Below are 22560 nucleotides of genomic sequence, written 5' to 3'. Positions count from 1 at the left end.
CTCCATAAGAGTCCACTTTATTTAGTGACGGTTTTATTCTTCTGTTAAAACCAGAGAGGTGTGTGTGATAGATAAAAAAAAAAAAAACTAATATATATATATATATATATATATATATATATATATATATATATGTGTGTGTGTGTGTATGTGTGTGTATATATATATATATATATATATATATATATATTATACACACACACACACTTATTTCTCTTTTAGTCTAAATTTTATTGCTGTTATATATTACATGCTAACAATCTGATTAGTTTTAGGTTAAGTGCTTTGTCCTATGTTACAGGCGATTACGACCTTCCTCTGCCTGTATGGCATGGTGTGGTACGCCGATCACTGTGGTGAGCGACGGAAGGTATGAAGCTCCCAGATATTCCTTATTCCCCATACGCCTTTACTGTACTAAATTGAAGCAACAATAAGCCAAATCCGCACAGCTTCTGTGCACAATGATTACACCGTGGCCTGTGACTGACCTACTATATACAGTCATCACGTGAGTGGGGACTGGGCAGAACTGATCTATGTCAGGGGCATAATGCATGAATCCGCACCCTATAGTGTAACACGCAGGGCTAACGTGCCAGTGTTTGTCACATTCCCAGGGGTAACTCTAATCTTTATTGCACCTCTTTTTACCACCTATCTGTAGGCTACTTACCGATGTGTCCTCCTACCGCCTGCGTCAATACGCCATGTGACGTGAGACACAGGTCCAGGGCAACTATGCTAGCGCCAGGCGTCTTTTTACACCAAAAATGAGTCTTAGACACAATGCAATGTGACTAGGACGCATCGGGAGGCTACGCTGATTAATGTGATTTGCAACACCTGTACATCTGTGCGACGGAGCCTGTATATGAAGCACAACGGAATTTGGGTGGAAAATAGCTGGAGCTACTGCGTCGTAGCACTTCATATACAGGCTCCATCACGCACAGATATACAAGTGTCTCATATCCAATTAATCGGTGCAGTCTCCTGGTGTGTACTAGTCGCACCTGGTGCACCGAAATGGGCTGTTTGGCACGAATTCAGCAATAATGTATGAGGACAGTGACACATCTGTAGTTTGTTGTGTAACCCATTGTGTCTCATTACAGACCTATTCGGAGTGTGATGACAATATGGACGTCCCATGGCAACATGAGGAAAAAGCAGGTGAGTGTTCCCCCATGTGTCCTGAGGCTATATGCTGCATGTTGTTATGTAGTTTGGTACCTATTTGCCTTTATAAAGAATGCTAGTTGTAGGTACCTTTGCCATAGGCAAGTGTCTCCTATTGTGCACATCCTGTCAGTCCATAGACATCCATAGTGCGCAAGTGTTCTAGACAATTTATTTTATTTATTGGCAGTTTCGTATATAGCAAACACACAAACAAACAAGTGCGCTGACTTTGGTGGAGTATATAGCGCAGCATATTCCGTTACGCTTTACAATTAGAACAACAGTTATAGAACAAAACTGGGTAAAAACAGACAGACATAGAGGTAGGAAGGTCCTGCTCGCAAGCTTACAATCTATTGGGAAATAGGCATAGATACACAAGGATAGATATTACCTATTGCATAATGGTCCACCAGATTGCAAAGGTTCTTAATGGGTTGTATGGTATGATCACCCAGGAATGTTGGAAGACAAAATATGTGAGGTTATGTGGAATGTACAGAGAGGATGTAATTGGATAGGGAAGCACTGAAGGTTATGTGGGTGGGTCTGGAATTTGATAGGCTTGTCTGAAGAGGTGAGTTTTCAGGGAACGTTTAAAGGTTTGGAGACTAGAGGTGAGTCTTATTGTGCATGAAAGTGCATTCCACAGAGTGGGGAAAGCCCGGATAAAATACTGTAATTTTGAGCGGGAACAAGTAATACTTGTGGATGAGAGACGCAGATCTTGTGCAGAGCGAAGAGCTCGGTTAGGAAGATATCTTGAGATGAGTGAAGAGATGTATATTGGTGCAGTTTGGTTAATAGCCTTGTATGTAAGTAAAAGTATTTTATATTTAACACGGTAGAATACAGGTAACCAATGGAGGGACTGACAGAGCGGATCAGCAGACGAAGAACGTCTAACGAAGGAAGATTAGCCTCGCAGCTGCATTTAAAATGTATTGTAGTGGTGAGAGCCTATGTTTGGGGAGACCAGTCAGGAGACTATTACAATAATCAATGCGGGAGATAATGAGAGCATGGATTAGAGTTTCTGCAGTGTCTTGTGGAAGATAAGGACGTATTTTGGATATCTTCTTTTAGGTTCATGTAACATGATTTAGAGACAGATTGAATGTGTTGAACAAAGGATAGTTCAGAGTGAAGGATGACACCTAGGCAGCGAGCTTGTGGGGGAGGGTGGATAGTCACATTGTCAGGTTGGTAACTACTCTTGGCTGGTGAGAAAATAATTTGGTTTTGGAAATGTTGAGTTTAATTTGGCGAGATGACATCCAAGATGATAAAATGGCAGACAAGCATTCAGTGACACGAGCCAATACAGGTGGTGATAAATCTGGGGAGGATAGGTAGATTTGAGTATCATCAGCATACAAATGATACTGAATTCCAAAGGAGCTGATTAGCTTACCAAGAGATGAGGTATAGATTGAGAAAAGCAGAGGACCTAAGACTGAGCCTTGCGGTACTCCAACTGATAGAGGTAGAGAAGAAGAGGTAGAATCAGAGAAGTGAACACTGAAAGAGCGATTAGATAGGTAGGATGAGAACCAGGTAATGGCTGTGTCCTGAAGACCTAGGGATTGTAGTGTTTGTATGAGAAGAGAGTGGTCAGCAGTGTTAAAAGCAGCAGAGAGATCTAGAAGAATAAGTAGTGTGTAATGGCCTATCGATCTAGCAGTGACCAGATCATTCACTACTCTGGTCAGTGCCGTCTCTGTGGAGTGTTGGGCACGAAAGCCTGACTGAAGTGGATCCAATAAGTTGTGGGAGTTAGTGTGTAAGGTGAGTGTAGGCAAGCCTCTCAAGTACTGTAGCTTGGAGAGACATGGAAGCTGAGAAATGGGACGGTAGTTAGAGAGAGTGTTTGGGTCAGAATTGTGTTTTTTTCAAAATGGGAGTAATCACTGCATGCTTAAACAGAGAAGGAAAGATGCCAGGAGAGAGAGAGAGATTACAGGTTTTAGTAAAGATTGGGATAAGTACAGGAGACACCGTTTTACTGACTTGTGAGGGTATAGAATCAAGAGGAGAGGTAGTGGAGTAGGAGGATGAAAAGAGTGTTGATACTTCATCTTCACTTGTGGGATCAAATGAAGAGAAAATGCCAGAGGGTTCAGGTAGGGTATTGAGCAGGTCACTGGCTGAGTTGGAGCATACCATTTCATCTCGGATTTTATTAATCTTATCCTTGAAGTAGGAAGCAAGTTCTTGTGCACGGATAGTGGGGGAGGTGAGGGAGGGTAAAGAAGTGATTTAAATGTATTAAAAAGTCGCTTGGGGTTGGTGGCATGACAAGAGATGAGAGATTGGAAATATGTTTGTTTGGCAGTGTTCAGGGGCTGACGATAGGAGGTCTTATATGTAAGAAAGTCACTTGGATTCTGAGATTTACGCCACTGACCGACCTACTTTACGTGACCATTTTTGTAGGTGTCTTGTTGATTTAGAGTGCCACGGGCTTACGAGGAGTGTGATGGGCTAGCTGGAACCACTTCATCAAGGGCACGCTCTAAAGTCTGGTGCAGGTGGGATACAGCAGTCTCGGGTGTGGTAAATGTAGAAATTGGTGAGAGCAGTTGTTGCAGAGAAATGGAAAGTTGTTGAAAATTTATATTGTCAGTATTTCTGCAGGTTAGAGGAGGCTTGCTTGTTTTTAGTGTCATAGAGTTTAGAGTAATAGAAGAGATTTGAGAAGGTGATCAGGTTGTGATCAGAGAGAGGAAAAGGAGTGTTAATGAATTCCGAAATTGAGCAGTGCCTGGTGAACATAACATTAAGGCAGTGGCCCTACTGGTGAGTAGAGGAGTCAGACCATTGGGTGAGGCCAAGAGAGGAGGTTAGAGAGAGGAGTTTGGAGCCATGAACAGATTGTGGACTGTGAACAGCTATATTGAAATTGACCATAATGGTAGAGATGTAAGAAGATAAGAGGTGTGGAAGCCAGGCAGAAAAATCTTCTAGAAATTATTTGGGTTGACCAGGAGGGCGATAGATAGCTGCAGCACGCAGAGAGAAGGGAGTGAAAATCCTGATAGTGAACTTCATATGCTTATCAGACTTACACAGGTAGAAATGAGGATCAATGCACAGAAAGAAATATATTTTTAATGCATTACCCTGTCCATACTTTCATCTTGATATTATTAGGTAAGGAGAAACAATGCAACAAGTCGTAAGCTGCTCATTAAAAAAGATTAGTAGTACAGTATGTGTAATTTAACCTTTGCTTGTTGTGTTGCTGCTGTCCACTAGATGGCACTGCAGTATAACTCATTCTGGGCTATGCTAGAGAATGAACACGCAGTAATTATACATTTCTAAAATCTGTAAATGAAAGTTTTTACTGTGAACTTTATTGTACTTTTTTTCTTGTAAATCCAATGCTTATCATCAGAAACACAAAATTACAGACAGGTCTGCTGGATTAAAATATAATCGCCGTTCTCCCAAGGAATACAAATGACAGCAATTTAAAAGTTCTTCAATGTAAGAAGACTCATTAATGTATTTAGGTGCATAATTCAAACTTCTCCACAGTCACCAGTTAACGGTCTAATGTAAATTAGCCAGATTGGTTGCGCCTATATGCGCTGGTAATTTGTGAACCCTACATTTTATTTCCTTTTTAAGGAGCCGTTAAAGCAACTTTTTGGCAATAAGGTAGGTCTAGGGGTGAATTTACAAAGCAGCTGTATGCGAAGTTCATGTCAGTGGAGCTTTAGATGCTGGTTTTAAAAGGGCAATAATAAATCAGGCCGAGACACTTTTCAAAAGTGCTTTTTAGTAAATGTACCCCCTAGTGATCTCTCTGTCCTATTGGTTCTAACGTATTTCTCTGGCTGGGTCCACAGGATTATCCACAGGATAACATTGGGATATTGTCGAGCGACAGCGAAAATGGCACCAACACGGTCACGAGCTTTCTGGCCTCCCAGGATGCATTGGGGCCTCCACTATATAGTCCCGCCCACTGACTCAGTCAGATCAGTTTTTTGCTTGGTGCGGCAGGAAGCCGCATGGTCACAGGGCTGCTGTGAAAGCAGCCTCAAGTTTTCATTACTTTATTTTTATAGACTTACTGTTTTGGTTTGAGCGACTTCTCTTAACAGTGTCTTAAACGTGTATTAGAAAGAGTCGCTCCAACAACTCCCCACCGGGTCGCAACAACGCTTACCTTCGCGGTACAGTGCTGTCTCGACGGGCGTCTGTGTCGGATGTTCTAGCAGGTCCAGCAGACGTTACCAGGCTGTGGCCGGAGCATGGGGAGACAGTGAGTATATGGGCTTCCTCTTACTAGAGGGGTCAGGACACAGCTACGCTGATTTGGTGGAGACTACAAACAGCGTGTTGATGCGCCGAACATCTCGAGTGTGACAGCGCTACGCTCCGGGGATCATAGGCGCCAGGACTAGGTGAGGCCGCGATCCTGGGAGTTTAAGTCAACAGGGGGTTTCAGACGCTCTCCTGGCCGTCCCTCCTCCGAGTTCATGGCCAGTTCCCGCGGGTCTCTCGTTTCATGAACTGAATGACCTCACTTCCGGCTCAGACGCTACCACGAGGGTACTCGGTCGCAGCTTAGACGCTGCGGTTGTGTACACTGGATATAAACCCGCCCAGACCGAGTCGCAGGCCTTTAGTGTCTGCATGCACGTGGAGTCGCTCAGCGTCCGTGTCCGTTATCAGTTACCAAGAGCGGCAGTGTACACCAGTAGCGTCTGAATCCACTCAGCGTCTTTCGAGCGTCTTTGCTTGGATATGGAAGTGCGGTGAGTCTCCCTGTATCCCGCTCCCTGGAGGCAGGGTATACAGTACTAAAAATTCCTTCTACTTCTTAGTGTGCACTGTTAATTTTTAGTACCTATTGCATATGAGACCTGTGTATTACTGTGTTTTCTGCATGTTATGTTGAAAAAGAACCAGTTAAACAGAAGTACAAATTTCCTACTTATGTATAAGTTATTATGGAGGTTGTATTCTCATATGACAATGTCTAATGCTTTAACATGTGACTGACTGCTAGTATGTGTGCTGACTTTTCTGTGTAATGTCAGTCCTGTTCTGACCCTCAAATCAGGTGCACTGTGGTCAGATTGATCTCACCTCTATATACTGATTATAGGGTGTGGTTCAGTCACAAAATTGTGTAGTCAATATCAGAAAAAATGTCTGTGAGCGGCAAAAGTGATGAGGAGAATTTGTCAAGCACTCCCATAGCCCTAACATGCTTATCTTGTAAGTCAGGGGTAATTGATATGATTCAATTGGTCACTTTTGAGGGTTTGTGTGCAAACTGTTTCGCTTTTCAGCGAAGTAAAAAACAGGAGTTAGTTCAACCTCCAGTAGAGCCACCATGGAATATGTTCGCAAAGACTCTGTCTTCAATAGCGGACAGGTTAGCTCCAGTAGCACCACCTCAGGGGTTAGGTTACACTATGAACCCATACATGCAGCTCCCTTCCTATGGTTTGGTTCCAGTAGCCTCTACAAGCAACCAAGGGGCAGGTAAGACTAAGACAGATACGTCTGTATGGCAGACTACACAAGAGGATACATCGGATGATGATGCGGAAACAATAGATTCAACTCTGTATGATGATCAGTCGCAGAGCTTTAGTTCAGATGATGTAGCTGAACTCATTAATGCAGTAAAGGCTGTGCTTTCTCTGGAAGAACCAGCCAAGACAGCGTTAAAAGCAAAAGCACCTGTATTCAAACGAACAAAGTCAGTGAAAGCTGAATTTCCAGCGTCAGAGGAGTTGATGGAAATGATGGATGAGTCTTGGGCAGCGCCCGGTAAAAAGTATAAGATTCCTAGGAGATGGGATTCTTATTATCCATTTCCTGCTGGAGATTGTTCGAAGAGAGAAGTTCCTCCAAAAGTAGATGCACATGTTCTGCGACTCGTGCACAAATCTGCTTTGCCACTGTCATCTACCTGTTTGAATGATGTCACAGACAGGAGGGTAGAGAGCCTATTGAAAAATATTTTTTCTCTTGTGGGTGCAGTGGTAAGACCTGCTATGGCTTCGGCCTGGGTAGCAAAGGCAATGGGCGAATGGATAGAGGAACTAGAGAATGACATCCCCTCTCCTACTAGGGAGCAAGAGGATCGTCTTTGCCGTTTAAGACAATCTGCCCAGTATTTAGAAGAAGCAGCCATTGATGTAGGCACTGTTGCTTCTAAAGCTTCAGCCCTGGCAGTAGTCGCTCACAGAGCAGTCTGGCTACGGACCTGGAAGGTAGATGCGGAGTCCAAGAAGGAATTGGAAGCATTGCCTTTCATGGGTAATATATTATTTGGAAAACCTTTATCGGATATCCTAGAGTCAGAGGCTGAATCGAAGAAGGTCAGATTTCCGGCTACCTACAACCCTAAGTCCAAGGGTTTAAAATTTCGCTCATTTCGCTGGCAAAGCAAAGCGAAAGGTAAAGAGGAGCCTAAACAACCCCAGTTTAAAAGGGGTAGGAAGCAGTGGGCTAGCAAAAAGCCAGCTTCCAAACCTGAACAGAAACCCTCAGCCTGAAGAGACGGGCCTCCGCCTGGAGGATTCCAGGGTTGGGGGCCGACTCCTGCAATTTGCACACACATGGCAACAGTCAACAACAGATGCCTGGGTGCAGAAGGTAGTAACTCAGGGGTATGGGTTCCCATTCAGGAGGCAGCCTCCTCAAAGATTTTTTTGCACCAGCCCGTCTCGTATAGAGTCGAAGGCCAATGCCCTGCAAGAAGCAGTCCAAAAATTACTGCAGTCAGGTGTGATTGTCCCAGTACCTCCATCACAAAAGGGACAGGGGTATTACTCCAATCTGTTTCTAATCCAGAAACCAAATGGGTCATATCGACCAATTCTAAATCTGAAGATGTTGAACAATTACATATGGATCCCGAAGTTCCACATGGAGACGTTACGCTCCATAATGTTGGCTATGGAACCGGGAGACTATATGGTATCTCTGGATGTGCGGGATGCTTACCTACATGTGCCTATAGCACTATCACATCAGTGTTACCTCAGGTTTGCCATCCTCAAGGAACACTTCCAGTTCCAAGCTCTGCCCTTTGGGCTAGCTACAGCACCCAGGGTGTTTACCAAGATCATGGTGGTTATGGCAGCTTGTCTGCGCAAACAAGGGATAAGGATATTCCCATACCTAGACGACCTATTAATCTTCGCACAGTCGCAAGATTTACTGTTGAGCCATCTCCAACAGACGATAGTTTGTTTACAGAGACACGGGTGGCTCATAAATTGGGAGAAGTCGTCCCTGAATCCATCACAGCGGATGGTTCATTTGGGAGCCATATTGGATTCAGACCTACAGAGAGTTCTCTTACCAGAGAAGAAAATAGTCAAGGTGCAGGTCATGGCTCAGGAAGCGTTGCAAGCCCAGACAATGTCAGTCCATGCAGCAATGCGACTGTTGGGTCTGATGGTATCAACGTTCGACATGGTGGAATATGCGCAATTCCACTCCAGACCATTGCAGCATCTCATTTTGACAAAATGGAACGGAAATCATCAAACAATAAAGAAGCAGATGATAAAGATTCCAGTAAATGTAAAAAGGTCTCTAGCATGGTGGCTACAGACAGACCATTTAAACAAGGGGAGACCCTTTTGGATAAAAGAGTGGCAAGTCCTGACGACAGATGCCAGCCTGCAAGGTTGGGGGGCGGTACTCGGAAGCCTATGGTTCCAGGGAAAATGGACCGCAAGGGAAAGTCGCCTGCCGATAAATCTGTTAGAAATAAGAGCCATTTACTTGGCCCTAGTTCAGGCAAAGGACAATCTACAAGGAAGACCAGTTCAGATCCGCTCAGACAATGCGACGGCAGTAGCATACCTAAATCATCAAGGAGGGACTCACAGCAAGAGTCTGATGGAGGAAGTAACTCCCATTCTAAAGTGGGCAGAACTCCATCTCCCAGCATTGTCAGCAGTATTTGTCCCGGGTGTACTAAATTGGGAAGCGGATTTTCTCAGTCGGCACACCATTCAGGAAACCGAATGGGCACTACACCCAGAAGTGTTTCAGACACTGGTGAACAGATGGGGTCTACCGGAGATAGACCTTATGGCGTCTCGTCTAAACAACAAAGTTCCGAGGTACGGATCAAGAACAAGGGACCCAGGAGCAGTCCTGGTAGACGCACTGTCAGTAGAATGGAGGTTTCAGCTGGCATATCTGTTCCCTCCAATATCTTTGTTACCCAGAGTAGTGAGAAAGATAAAACAGGCAAAAGGAGCAATCATTCTAATAGCTCCAGCTTGGCCAAGAAGGCATTGGTACACAGATCTGTGGAGAATGTCCGTGGAAGCACCGATACTGCTCCCTCAACGTCCAGATCTGTTAATGCAGGGTCCTTGTTGTCACAGTCATCTGGATCGCCTGTCTTTGACGGCGTGGCTGTTGAAACCTCTATCTTAGAGGCTAAAGGATTTTCAAAGCAAGTAATCCAAACCATGCTTAGAGCAAGAAAGCCTTCTTCGGCCCGTGTATATCATAGAATATGGCAAGCCTATATTCATTGGTGTTCTGGAAAAAATTACAATCCAAGAGCCTTTAAAGTAGCTAGAATTTTGGATTTTCTGCAGGCAGGATTGGATAAGGGGTTGAAGGTTGCTTCCTTGAGGGTGCAAGTCTCAGCGTTGACTGTATGGTTTCAGCAGAAGATTGCTGACCTACAGGATGTACGTACTTTTTTCCAAGGAGTTGTACATATTCAACCTTCATTTGTTCCTCCTGCAGCTCCCTGGGATTTGAATTTAGTTCTTAAATTTCTCCAGGGTCCTTTGTTTGAACCACTTGAGAGAGCGGATCTTAAGTGGTTAACGGTTAAAGTTCTTTTTTTACTGGCAATGGCGTCAGCCAGCAGAGTGTCAGATTTAGGAGCATTATCATGTAAGTCTCCTTTCCTAAGTTTTTTTCCAGACAGAGCAGTTCTCAGAACGAGATCTAGTTATCTTCCAAAGGTGGTGTCAAAGTTTCACCTGAATGAAGAGATTGTAGTCCCAGCTTTTCAGGTATCGGGACTATCTGCGGGAGAAGCGTCACTGGACGTGGTCCGGTCTTTAAAAATCTACATAGATCATACTAGTGCCATCAGGAAAACAGATTCCCTCTTCATCCTCTACGGATTCCATAGGAGAGGTTGGCCTGCTAGTAAACAGACGCTGGCGAGATGGCTCCGAATGGTAATATCTGAAGCTTATTCTCATGCAGATCTCCCTATTCCGGCTAATGTCTCTGCACACTCTACACGTAAGGTAGGTCCTTCTTGGGCAGCACAACAGGGTGCATCAGCAGAACAGATATGTAAGGCAGCCACATGGTCTTCCATAAACACATTCATCAGACATTATGCCTTGGATACTTTTGCCTCTCATGACGCAGACTTCGGGCGAAAGGTCCTCCTGTGCAATCAGGAGCGTCCCCACCACTAAAATGGCTTTGGGAATCCCAATGTTATCCTGTGGATAATCCTGTGGACCCAGCCAGAGAAATGAACGTTATGGTAAGAACTTACCGTTGATAACGTGATTTCTCTTATGTCCACAGGTATCCACAGGGATCCCACCCGGACGCATCTGATTTGAGGATCTAGACAAACACTAAAAACCTCTTCCTTCTTGTATGGAAGGGTGTGCATGTGTGTTCTTATCGCCTGTACAGGTCTCTACCTAATGTTCCTGCCTATAATCTCTGTGGAAAGAACTGATCTGACTGAGTCAGTGGGCGGGACTATATAGTGGAGGCCCCAATGCATCCTGGGAGGCCAGAAAGCTCGTGACCGTGTTGGTGCCATTTTCGCTGTCGCTCGACAATATCCCAATGTTATCCTGTGGATACCTGTGGACATAAGAGAAATCACGTTATCAACGGTAAGTTCTTACCATAACGTTCATTTTTCTCTAGCATCCATAAGGTATACTCGAGAGACTTAGTACAGTGGGGTATAGACAGGTCCAAAGAGCTGGTGCACTTTAAATTTCCTCACTGGGTGTGCTGGCTCCTCCCCTCTATGCCCCTTCCCACAGGCAGTTTTAGAAAAAAAGTGCCCTTAGGAGAGGATGCACATCTCTGCAGCTCCAGAGAGTTTTCTTCAATTTCTTTTAAACTTTTATTATTTTCAGTATGCTGTTTGGGCAACAGCATACCTGCACCGTGGGAGTTGGGGTGGTCACCAGCCTTGCGAGGTGTCAGAGCCGCTGCAGGACCACCGTCCTGAGAGGTTGTTTGTTCAGCGGAGCACTGCGTTTTAGCTGTCTCAATCACAGCATGCCGCACACCCCTAACATATGCCTGAAGGTGATGACTGTGGTGAGTACAAGCCAGGGGCCCCGCTAAGGGGGGCCCCCGGTTCATGGTGTGGCTAAACGCGGGCGCGGCATATGGGACCCTCCTGGGGGGGGACGACCCGCTAGAGCCTCACTTGTAAACTGGCTAGCGGTGGCTTAAACTAGCACTTGTGTGATGTTTTTAAGCAAACCAGGAGACATTGCCAGTATAGAAATCTCTGTCGCTCCGGCGCCATTGGGGGGGGGGGGGAGCTACCTCAGAGCGGGGCCAGCGGCATGTTGGCACCTTCCTATGCTTAGTGCAGCAGCTGCCTCCTCCTGACTCACAAGACACGCTGGAAAACTGGTACAGGGTGTAGAGAAGGGGGAGAGCTGCTATTGTACACAATCTGTGTCCTATACAGACTGTCAAAAAAGGCGGTGCTGCCCTCCCCGGGCTCCTTTACAATAAAGGACCCTGGGGACAGAAAAATAGAGACTACACTAAAGTCTATCTGCACAGCAGCAGGTGTATTGCAAAGGCCCGGTCATAGCGGGTTGCTGGATGACCCATGCCATTCACACGTGGGCTACTTAAATTCAGGAGGGCCTTTCTGGGGATATGCCTCTGGTCACTACGGTGACTCTCCTGGAGCACATTCAGGACACTGCACGCGTCCTGTGTGACTCGCTCAAGGAGATGGGCAATATTAATGTGCAGCAGTGGCATACATCTATCGGCAAGGAGGGACAAAACGCAGAGCCTGCATGCGAGAGGTGTCAAAGATACTCCTCTGGGTGGAAAGAAATGCAAGAGCAATGTCTGCAATCTTCATTCCGGGAGTGGACAACTATGAAGCGGTCTTCCTAAGTCGTCACGAGCTCCACCTGGGGGAGTGGAGACTCCACCAACAGGTGTTCCATCATCCATCGGTGGGGCTGCCCACAAATAGACATGATGGCTTCTCGACTCAACAAGAAGCTTCACTGGTATTGCTCACGAACCAGGGACCCTCAGGCGAGGGCAGTGGATGCACGTTGCCTTGGCCTTACCGGCTGGTCTACCTGTTTCCTCCGATTCCGTTGCTCCCAAGGGTGCTAAAGCGAATCAGAAATCAAGGAGTCCAGGCAATTCTGATTGGCCTAAGAGGGCGTGGTACACGGATCTTCTGGCCATGTCCATCGAAGACCTTTGGCCTCTACCACTAGGAAGAGATCTTTTTCAACGAGGACCGCTCGTCTACCTGGACTTACGGCAACTGCGTTTGACAACATGTAGGTTGAGCGGTACCTCCTAGCTCACAAGGGCCTTTTCAAAAAGGTTATTGCTACCATGGTTCAGGCCAGGAAACCTGTGACATCAAAACATTATCATCATATCTGGAGAAGATATGTCTCTTGGTGCGAGGAACGCGCACATTCACCTGCAGAGTTCCACTTGGGACGTTTCTTAGGTTTCCTGCAGTTTGGTGTGGATAAGGGCTTACGTCTGGGTTCTATTAAGGTCCAGATTACAGCGCTCTCCATTTAATTCCAGAAGAAATTGCCACTATTGCCAGAAGTCCACATACAACCTCCTTTTGTGCTGCCTACGGCACCCTGGGATTTGAATGTGGTGTTGTAATTTCTACAGTCCTCCTGGTTTGAACCTCTTACGGTAGAAGATAAGTACCTCACGTGGAAGACTGTGAAGTTACTGGCACTGGCTTCTGCGAGACATGTCTTAGAATTGGGGGCCTTATCGTGTAAAAGTCCATACTTGGTCTTTTACGAGGACAGAGCGGAGCTCAGGACTAGGCAGCAGCTCCAGACGAAGGTTGTCTCTACGTTTCACCTGAATCAACCTATTGTGGTTCCGTCAAGTTTAGATAATTCTGCTCCTCCGGAGGCATTGGATGCTGTGCGAGCCTTGAAGATCTATGTCAAGCGAACGGCTCGGATCATTACTTGTTTGAGTTCTGTGATGCGCAGGAAAAAGGTTGTCCTGCTTCAAAGCAGTCCATTTCTTCGTTGGCTTAGGCTTACTATCCAACAGGGCCCTTCATGGCGCGCTTCAGCCCGCTCTTTTTTAAAACAAACAATGCCGGCGGGGGTGCAAATTTAGTGCCAAGGCACTTCAATATCCATCTGCCAGCCTGAAAAGAGGTTTTTTTTAATGCTGCCCAGGGCGCCCGCGCCCTGCCGTGCCGCTGTGTATGGGAGCATGGCGCGCAGCGCAATCGCTGTGCGGTACCTCAGAAGCCGTCACTGAAGTCTTCTATCTTCTTCTACTCACCTGACTTCTGGCTCTGCAAGGGGGGTGACGGCGGGCTCTGGGAGTGAACCCCTAGGCGTACCTAGTGTTCCAAACCCTCAGGAGCTAATGGTGTCCTCTAGCCAAGAAGCAGAGCCTTTAAACTCCCTAGAAGTAGGTCTGACTTCTCTCCCCTAAGTCCCACGATGCAGGAAGACCGTTGCCAGCAGCCTCCCTGAAAATAAAAAACCTAACCTAAAGTCTTTTCCGAGAAACTCAGTAGAGCTCCTCAGTTGTGCATCCAGTCTGCCTGGGCACAGATTCTACACTGGAGTCTGGAGGAGGGGCATCGAGGAAGGAGCCAGTGCACACCCCTTTCAAAGTCTTAAAGTGCCCATGTCTCATGCGGATCCCGTCTATACCCCATGGTTCTTGAAGCTTCCCCTGCATCCTCTAGGACGTTTATGAGAAAGATCAGTGGGCTCTTCCTGGACAGCTGCCCGTGGAGTCTCAGCCTTGCAACTATGCCGAGCTGCTTCCAGGTCGGGGAAGAACATTTTTGTTAAGTTCTACAAGTTTGATACCCTGGCCAAAGAGGATACCCAGTTTGGGCAGGCTGTGCTGCAGAAGTCTCTGCACATTCCCGCCCTTTCTGGAAGCTTTGGGACGTCCCCATCGTACTGAGTCTCCCCAATATCCCTTATGGATGCTAGAGAAAATAGGATTTTAAATTACCTATCGGTAAATCCTTTTCTCGTAGTCCATAAGGGATATTGGGCACCCGCCTCAGTGCGTTTGACTTTTCTGCAGGTTCTCTGTTATGAGGTTACCTGTTCAGCTGTTGCTGCTGTTGTTACCAGCCGTTGCTGTTTGTTAGTGGTGTGCTGGTGTATAAATCTCACAATCTCTCATATATGTCCTTTCTCCTTACCTATAACTGCCTGTGGGAGGGGGCATAGAGGGGAGGAGCCAGCACACCCAGTGAAGAAATTTAAAGTGCAGTGGCTCCTTTGGACCCTGTCTCTACCCCATCGTACTAAGTCTCCCCAATATCCCTTATGGACTACGAGAAAAGGATTTACCGGTAGGTAATTAAAATCCTATTTTTCACAGCAGCTTAGAAATTACTACTCACATTGCTCTAGGCCAGTACTAGATCAGTGTTTCTGAAAGTCCCTTTCTGTTTCTTAGGTAACGAATGTTCCACACAAATGGTAGAAAACGTGGCCCTTTAAAGGACCACGTCACACTTTAATCTCCGTAATAATTCAAAACAATACATTAAGGCCCATATTCCGGTTTGTTAGCAAAACTAAAAAGCACACTAATGGGCAAAACCATGCTGCACTGCAGGTGGGGCAGATGTAACATGTGCAGAGAGAGTTAGATTTGGGTGGGTTATATTGTTTCTGTGCATGGTAAATACTGGCTGCTTTATTTTTTTTATTTTTTTTTGCAAATAAAGTTTTATTGAAAATTTCAAAAAGAAAAACAACTAAACAGCACCTAGTAACATCAGAGATACAGCGTCAGGAAGTTCTCAACACCGTGTACATTAAAGAGACCCGTAAAGGGAATATCACCTTTCCACAAACATATTGTATCTCCAAAAAAAAAAAACATTACATGAATTACAACTACTTAAAACAAAAAGGAAGGAATGGAAGAAGGAAAGGAAAGATGGAAAACAAGAGAGAGAAAAAAGCAAAGAGATAAGGAGTAAAGTTACTCTCAGAATAGAGGAATAAAGAGAAAGATAGCGTAAGCAAAAAAGATTTAGAGAGGGGGGGGGGGGGGGGTCTCTCTTCCCATCCTAAGGAGCTTTAACTTATCTTCAGGGGACTACTGGAGATAAAAAGGGGAGGTATCTCTTAAAGAGAAGATTTATAATGGGTTGTCGCTTTATATTCCAGCCATGGGCTCCAAGTAGCAGTGAAGGATGTGTTTCTCACTTCCAGTGACAAAATGAGGTCCTCCATTGCCATATAGTGATCTAAGCGGGCGGTCCACTCTTTTATAGTGTGAGACACTATAGATTTCCAGTGAACTGGGATAACTGCCTTAGAGGCACTCAAAATATGGCGAAGTAGTGATTTCTTGAGTTGATATCTGGGTGTACGCGTAAGATTTAATAACCAAAAACTAGGGCAGAAGGGTAAATCCTCACCGAGAATAATGCTAGCTGTCTCCACCACGTTGTGCCAATATGGTTGAAGGAGAGAGCATTCCCACCATATATGAAGTGGGGTGCCCACTGCTGTCCCGCATCTCCAACATGTGTTGGGTACTCCAGGGTAAATTTTCGCAAGGAGATTTGGGCATCTATACCACCTTGTAAGCACTTTGTAGTGAGTCTCCAAAACCAACACATTGGTAGTTAATGAGAAAGTATTATTATAAATATCTTCCCAATCGTCTGTGGTCACCAAACCCACAAGATCTAATTCCCAATCCTTGACAAATTTAGGTTGGGAGGAAAATCTGTGGTTTAATATCCATTTGTAAAACGTAGAAAGAGTGTGCCTGGGGTATGTGTGGGAGAGACACAGCTGCTCAAACAAAGTCAGTGCTCGTATACCTTTCCCAGAAGAGCAAAAAGTCTTTAGGTAATGTTTAATTTGGAGATATCTCCAAATTTCTTTATTTGGTAGATTCCATTTAGTTTGCAGTTCGGGAAAAGATATTATGCCAGATGTGTCTAGCAGCTGACTTGCTCTCAGGATGCCTCTTTCTCGCCATAAACAGAACGACAAGGAGTGGCATCCTGGGGGAAACTCAGGATTCCCAAACAGCGGCGAGAGTGGAGAAGGAGGCGCTGAAACATGAGGAAGGGAGCGTAAGAGACGCCAACACGAAAAGATGGGGCCAGCTAGCGGGTGCAACACCTGGGGGACTTTGGAAAGCCAAGGGTAGTCCGAGCTAAGAGAGGGGAGAGAGGCCAGTTCAATGTCTACCCATTGTTTCCTGTGGAGTTCACGACTCCACTCCATTACTCTCGTAAGGAGTACTGCTTGGTAGTAGGATAAAAAGTGGGGAAGTTGGAGACCTCCCTGGTGTTTCCGTCTAAAGAGAATCTCATGCTTAAATCTGGGTTTTCGTCCCGCCCAAATGTAGTCTCTAATCTTTCGTTGCAGTAAGGTAAACCATGATCGGGGAACAGCGACGGGTAAAGTTTGTAGCAGGTAAAGGATTCTGGGTAAAATATTCATTTTGATAACTGCTATTCTACCTATCCATGAAATTTTTTTCCCCACCCCATTTGGAGAAGTCAGATTGAAGTTTTGATAAGAGTGGGGGGAAATTCAATTGGTAAATCTGGGAAAGATCCCTATGTAGGATCACCCCTAAATATTTTAATTGTGTTGGGTGCCATGCAAAGGGCGAGATGGATTGGAGAACTTGGAGGCTCGTCTGATCCAATGTTAAATTCAATGCTGTAGATTTAGATAAATTTAATTTTAAAATTGGAGAGAGTTCCAAAACGTTTAAATTCTTTAAGAAGATTGGGTATAGAGGTCAGAGGGTTAGATATCACTGCAAGGAGATCATCAGCAAACAAGGCAAGCTTATACCCCGTCTTTCCCACCTGTAACCCTGTGATGTTAACGTTCCGACGAATGGCCCTCGCCAGGGTCTCCATGCAGAGCACAAAAATAAGCGGTGACAAAGGGCAACCCTGACGAGTGCCATTCCGTATCTGGAACGGGTCCGACAATTCTCCATTAATACGAACACGAGCCGCGGGCCCAGAATACAGGGCCCTAATTCTCTGGAAGCCCACTAGGCCCAAGCCCATGTGCTCCAACACCCCCAACAGAAAATCCCAGTCAACTCTATCGAACGCTTTTTCTGCGTCTGTTGAGAGGAGAATGGAAGGAGATTTGCAAGTTGATGCGTAATAAATTAAGTCCAGAACCTTCGTGGTGTTATCCCTGGCCTCACGGCCCGGAACAAAACCCACTTGGTCCGAGTGTACCAGTTTTGGAAGGAGGAGTTTTAGGCGATTCGCCATTAATTTGGCGAAGAGCTTCAAGTCTACATTTAACAGGGAAATGGGCCTATAACTGGAACATTGGGCCGGATCCTTACCCTCCTTATGGATCACTGTAATATGTGCGAGCATAGACTGGGGAGAGAAGGGGGACTGGTCTGAAACCTGATTAAAAGCTCTAAGCATCAAAGGCAACAAAACATCTCCAAATGTCTTATAATAGGCTAAAGAGAAGCCGTCAGGGCCCGGACTCCTACCATTAGGGGTGGTTTTAATAGCTTCTTCAAGCTCTGCCAGAGTGTAGGGGTCCTCGAGTGACTCGACTTCTTCAGGTGTAAGTGTGGGGAAATTAATTTCACGCAAGAACTCTGCAATAGAGGCCTTTCGGAAGAGGTCAGGTTCGACTTCAGTAGAACCTCTTAGATTGTATAACTGAGTATAATAATGTCGGAAGGCTGCTGCTATCTCTGTCGTGGTATGCTGTGTTGTTTCAGTATGCGATTTTACTTTAGATATAAAAGATGCTGCACGTTGAGCCTGGAGAGCCCGCGCCAGCAGCTTCCCAGGTTTATTCCCCCATAGAAAATAACGACCGGCATTTTCTTGCCTCCAATTTCAATCTATGGGACATAAGCGAGTCTAGTTCCTTCCGAGCCAATAATAAAGGTTGAAGGTTATCATCTGACACGGTGGATTTATGGAGAAGTTCTAAGGCCTGAATTTTTTGTATAAGGGCCTCCCGTGCCGCCATGTGTTGTTTTTTTCCTATGGGCGCCCAATTGAATGAGTTTTCCCCTTATTACACATTTGTGGGCCTCCCAGACTACCACTTTAGAGATCTCCTCCGTGTCGTTAACATCAATATAGTCAGCTATAGCCTCCCTGATCTGCTGTTGGCAATAAGGATCCTGAAGGATCAGCTCGTTTAATCTCCGCGTGTAAGAATTTGGGCGGGCAGGGGACAAACGAATCCCCAAAGAGACAGGAGCATGATCAGCCCAGGATATGTTACCCACAGCAGAAGCCTCAGCCAGGTGCAAAAATCTATGCGGGATAAATAAGTAGTCAATCCTAGTGTAAGTGTTGTGAGGGTGTGAATAGAAGGTAAAATCACGAGTAGAGGGGTGTTGTATCCTCCAGACATCAATGAGTTGGAAGTTATGTAGAATCCTCCGGACCCTACGATGGAGTTAATCCGAATACCTAGGAGAGGGGTTGGAGGAGTCCAATCGAGACTCCAAAGACCAATTTAAGTCCCCGCCAAAGAGCAAAATCCCATTAATATGGGGTTGGGCTAGGGTAAGGACTCTTTCTAAAAAGCCCGGTTGTACCTTGTTCGGGGCATAAACATTAAGAAATGTAAGAACTCTATTGGCAACAGTGCAATTTATAAGCAGTGCCCTGTCGGGGACAAGTTGATGGCAGACAACATCAGCAAGGGCAACATGTTTGGTAAACAATACTGCTACACCCAAAGTCTTACCATCAGCGTTATTGGAAAAATACCCTGTAGGGAAGTCTCGATTCCTGAGAGAGGGGGGGCCACCCCCTCTTTAAAGTGGGTTTCTTGCACAAAGGCAACGTCTGCTTTTTCGGCCTTCAATTCTCGCAAGGCCCTTGATTGTCTCTCAGGAATGTTGAGTCCCCGGGCGTTAATAGAAACCACTTTTAATAGCGCCATTTACTTGTTCCAAAAAGAAATAACGAATCTAGTCTCATAGAGATCCCAGCAGCATAAAATAGGGTTCGGGCATTAGTGAATCCAGGTAATTCTGGAAGGGAAGAGAGAACCAGAAGGAGAAAAGGGGAAAGAGAAGAGGACAGAGGAAGAACAGCAGGACAGAAAAACATGACAATATAGAACAATTGAACAAGTAACCAAGGTAAAGACATAACACCGCTCCCGGTGATACGAGCAATGGGGACGGTGTTCCCACCGATCGATCCGGGACCAAACATTGCGGTGCAAATGGCGCAACAAGGGAGGAACGGATCCACCCTCCGACACGAACCACATCATTGGCATAAAATGAGGAATATAAAAAAAAGGAATATATATAAAAAAATAATAATTGTAGAACACAATTAGCGACCACAATATTATGGACACGACATATCACAGTAATAGGAACAATACGTTACCCAAACTATGTTAAGGCAGTAGAGACCATGGCAGAGTTGCTAAATCACCACTCTATTCGGGAAATAAAATGTCCAGGTCCCTCGAACAAAATGGGACTATCAAATAGAGAGACGGGGCTTTGGGAAACATCACGCCCTCCGACTGCAAGGTGCCTCAAGGGAGGGAGTCTTCTTGGAGGGACAGTGGCCCCTCCCATAGAGTCTCTGCATAATGATGCAGTCTTCTATGGGCCAATAAATCCTGCGTATTAAGTAAGAGTTACAAATCAGAGAGTGGGGTAATCAGGTCTTCGCAGCCGAGGAGGAAGATGAAGAGGACGGAAGGGAGCGGTTCCGTTTCTGTGATGCTGAAGGAGATCCCACTGTTTGGAAAGGTGTGTCAACTCGGGGGGGGGTTGGGGGGGGGGGCGAATCCTCGAGCACACGGATTGCCACTCAGGGACCTGCACCGGGTCAATAGATAGGGTGGAGCAGAAGAGGGCGACATCCTCAGGGGTCCGAATCGTGGCAGACCGACCTTCATTGGTAGCTGTAATGCTGAAAGGAAATCCCCATCTGTATTTGATATTGCTTTTACGAAGGGCATCAGTTAAGGGCTTTAATTGACGTCTAGACTGTAGGGTGTGACGAGAAAGATCTTGGAAAACCTGGATAGGCGAGCCATTGAAGTCTAGGTCTCCGGAGTTCCGGAGTTTCCTAATTATCTCGTCTTTTTGGTTATAGTAGTGAAGACGGCAAATAATATCTCTTGGTCGTTCAGACTGCAGGCCTCTAGGACGCAGCGCCCTGTGTGCCCTGTCGAAGACGATGGGGTCGTTTGGGTCAGTTTCCAAGACTGCACCGAAAATCTTGTTAAGGACATCTGGGATGCTTTGCTGTGGTATGTCTTCAGGGATGCCCCTCACTCGCAGGTTATTCCTGCGTCCCCTGTTGTCTATATCATCAAGATGGTCGTGCAGGCTCTGAATCTCTTCTGCTTGAAGTCTAATGGTATCCACCAATGCGTGGTGAAAAGCGTTGGATTCTTCTCCACTAGTCTCCAATGTTTCGATACGAGAGCCCAGCTGAGTCAGTTCGGACCGAAGTGAGGACACCTCGGAGTGAACCACGTCCCGAAGTTTACTTTCCAAAGATGTGAATTCCGCCTTAGTGGGCAAGGACTGTAAGAGGTTGAGGACTTTCTGCATATCCTGCTGTCCAGCGGAGCTCCTATCTGGTGGAGTCACTCTGGTTTCAACTTGCGTCTCCGACCTCTCGGATTGAACAGGAGAGGATGGAGTCGCCATATCTGTATCTTTCCGGAGATTGAGATACCGCCTAAGGTCTGAGCGGGGGGTAACTTCAGACTGACGGATAGAGGTTTTCACTCCCCTACGTTTCCTGCGACTCATGGGTAACAGGAAGGGGATGGGAGCGTCAGAACCTGCACGACAAGAGCTGGAGCAGGGGTATTGGGCGGCTCAGTGCCACAGATCACGCATTGACCACTCCCTCGTTCCCGTCTCCCATAGCTAGGGGCTGTTATTCACAGAGCACTACGTCGCAAACATGTAGAAGAGAGTGTCAGGTGCAGTGATGGGTACAGATAGCAAAGAGCATGGTTACGGGCATGTCGGAGTGGTTGCGCTATCGTGTCGGGTCTAGCAGAAGGATGTAGGATCAGCGAAACAAATCTATGGTCGTTTTGTCGGTAGTACGTGTCAGAAGGTGTCAGCCATCACTCCTCGAGACGGCCTTACATGATTGTTGAAGGAGGCATCTACTCCCGTTAGGGTGGGGACAAGGTGTTCACATGGCAGTGACTACTCCATTGTAGGCTAGTTGTTTCGTTATAATACAAGCAAGTGTGACAGAAGGGAAGGTGAGATTCAGCAAGGACCCACAAGGGGGAGCTTCGGTTCCCTATGTCAGGCAAAGAGTGTGTATTCAGGCTTGTCTCATCCCATACAACTAGTGAAGTGGCAGGAATTTTGTACCAGCAGCACCTGTCACCAATACTAGAGGTGCGAGCAGGGCAGTGTCTCCCCACAGGACAGCGTTTCTCAGTGTGGGCACCTTTCCAGTAATAAAGATGGCGCCGCCAGGCTCCTGCTCCAAATACCTGTAATCCGGCCACTTGCAGCCCCAGCCTGCGGGGAAGACTCGTTTGTGGCAATGGTGGGTGTCCCAGCAGCCAAAGTGGGGCCTCAGAAAACGGATGGCGAGCGCTGGAGGCAGCGGCGGCCGCGTCTGGTCCCGAGAGCGGCACCACGTGACCAGCGCCGCACTCTCCTGCACTACGGAGCTACCCGCCGGGCGCCGCGGCCAGCGGGGGAACCGCCGCACAGAGCAGCCCAGCAGGGGAGAGACTGAAATAGAGGAGTGGGGACTCCAGGGATGGAGGGGAGAGCTCCGTCGCAGCTCTCTATCGCAGGGCACCACACTTCCGGTCCGGGGCAGCTCCAGACTCGAGGTCCCGGCTCCAACTGGCAGGGCAGGCCGCAACCCGCACGGGTCCAGGAGGCACCCGCCGGCTCTGCAACCCACTCGCTCAGTGCAGGGGAGCCCGAGCAGTCAAAAGGTAGGTCCCAATTTCACAAGTAAAAGGGTGTTTGAGTAGTTAAAACTACTACTAGGGCAGGAGCTCAAGTCCGACACAACCTCCTGCATTCACAGCTAAGCCACGCCCCGGCTGCTTTATTTTTATACTGCAATTTAAATTTCATTTTGAGCACACCCACCCA

At 46.5% G+C, this 22560-nt stretch overlaps 1 protein-coding gene across 6 annotated transcripts in view; it reads left to right on the top strand.

Moving 5' to 3' along the window:
* Positions 1-22560, top strand: part of PTDSS1 (phosphatidylserine synthase 1) — a 162894-nt gene that overhangs the window by 137704 nt on the left and 2630 nt on the right. For all 6 annotated transcript variants that reach the window (XM_063924166.1, XM_063924165.1, XM_063924163.1 and 3 more), the window contains 2 exons: positions 302-370; positions 1119-1176. In XM_063924166.1, coding sequence (XP_063780236.1) covers positions 302-370; positions 1119-1176 — 127 coding nt within the window. The remainder of the gene's footprint in view (positions 1-301; positions 371-1118; positions 1177-22560) is intronic.

This window comes from Pseudophryne corroboree, chromosome 5, assembly GCF_028390025.1.
Source record: "Pseudophryne corroboree isolate aPseCor3 chromosome 5, aPseCor3.hap2, whole genome shotgun sequence".
Classification (NCBI taxonomy): Eukaryota; Metazoa; Chordata; class Amphibia; order Anura; family Myobatrachidae; genus Pseudophryne; species Pseudophryne corroboree.
The sequence above is the reverse complement of the archived record's forward strand: the minus strand, read 5'-3'. Positions and strand labels throughout refer to the sequence as shown.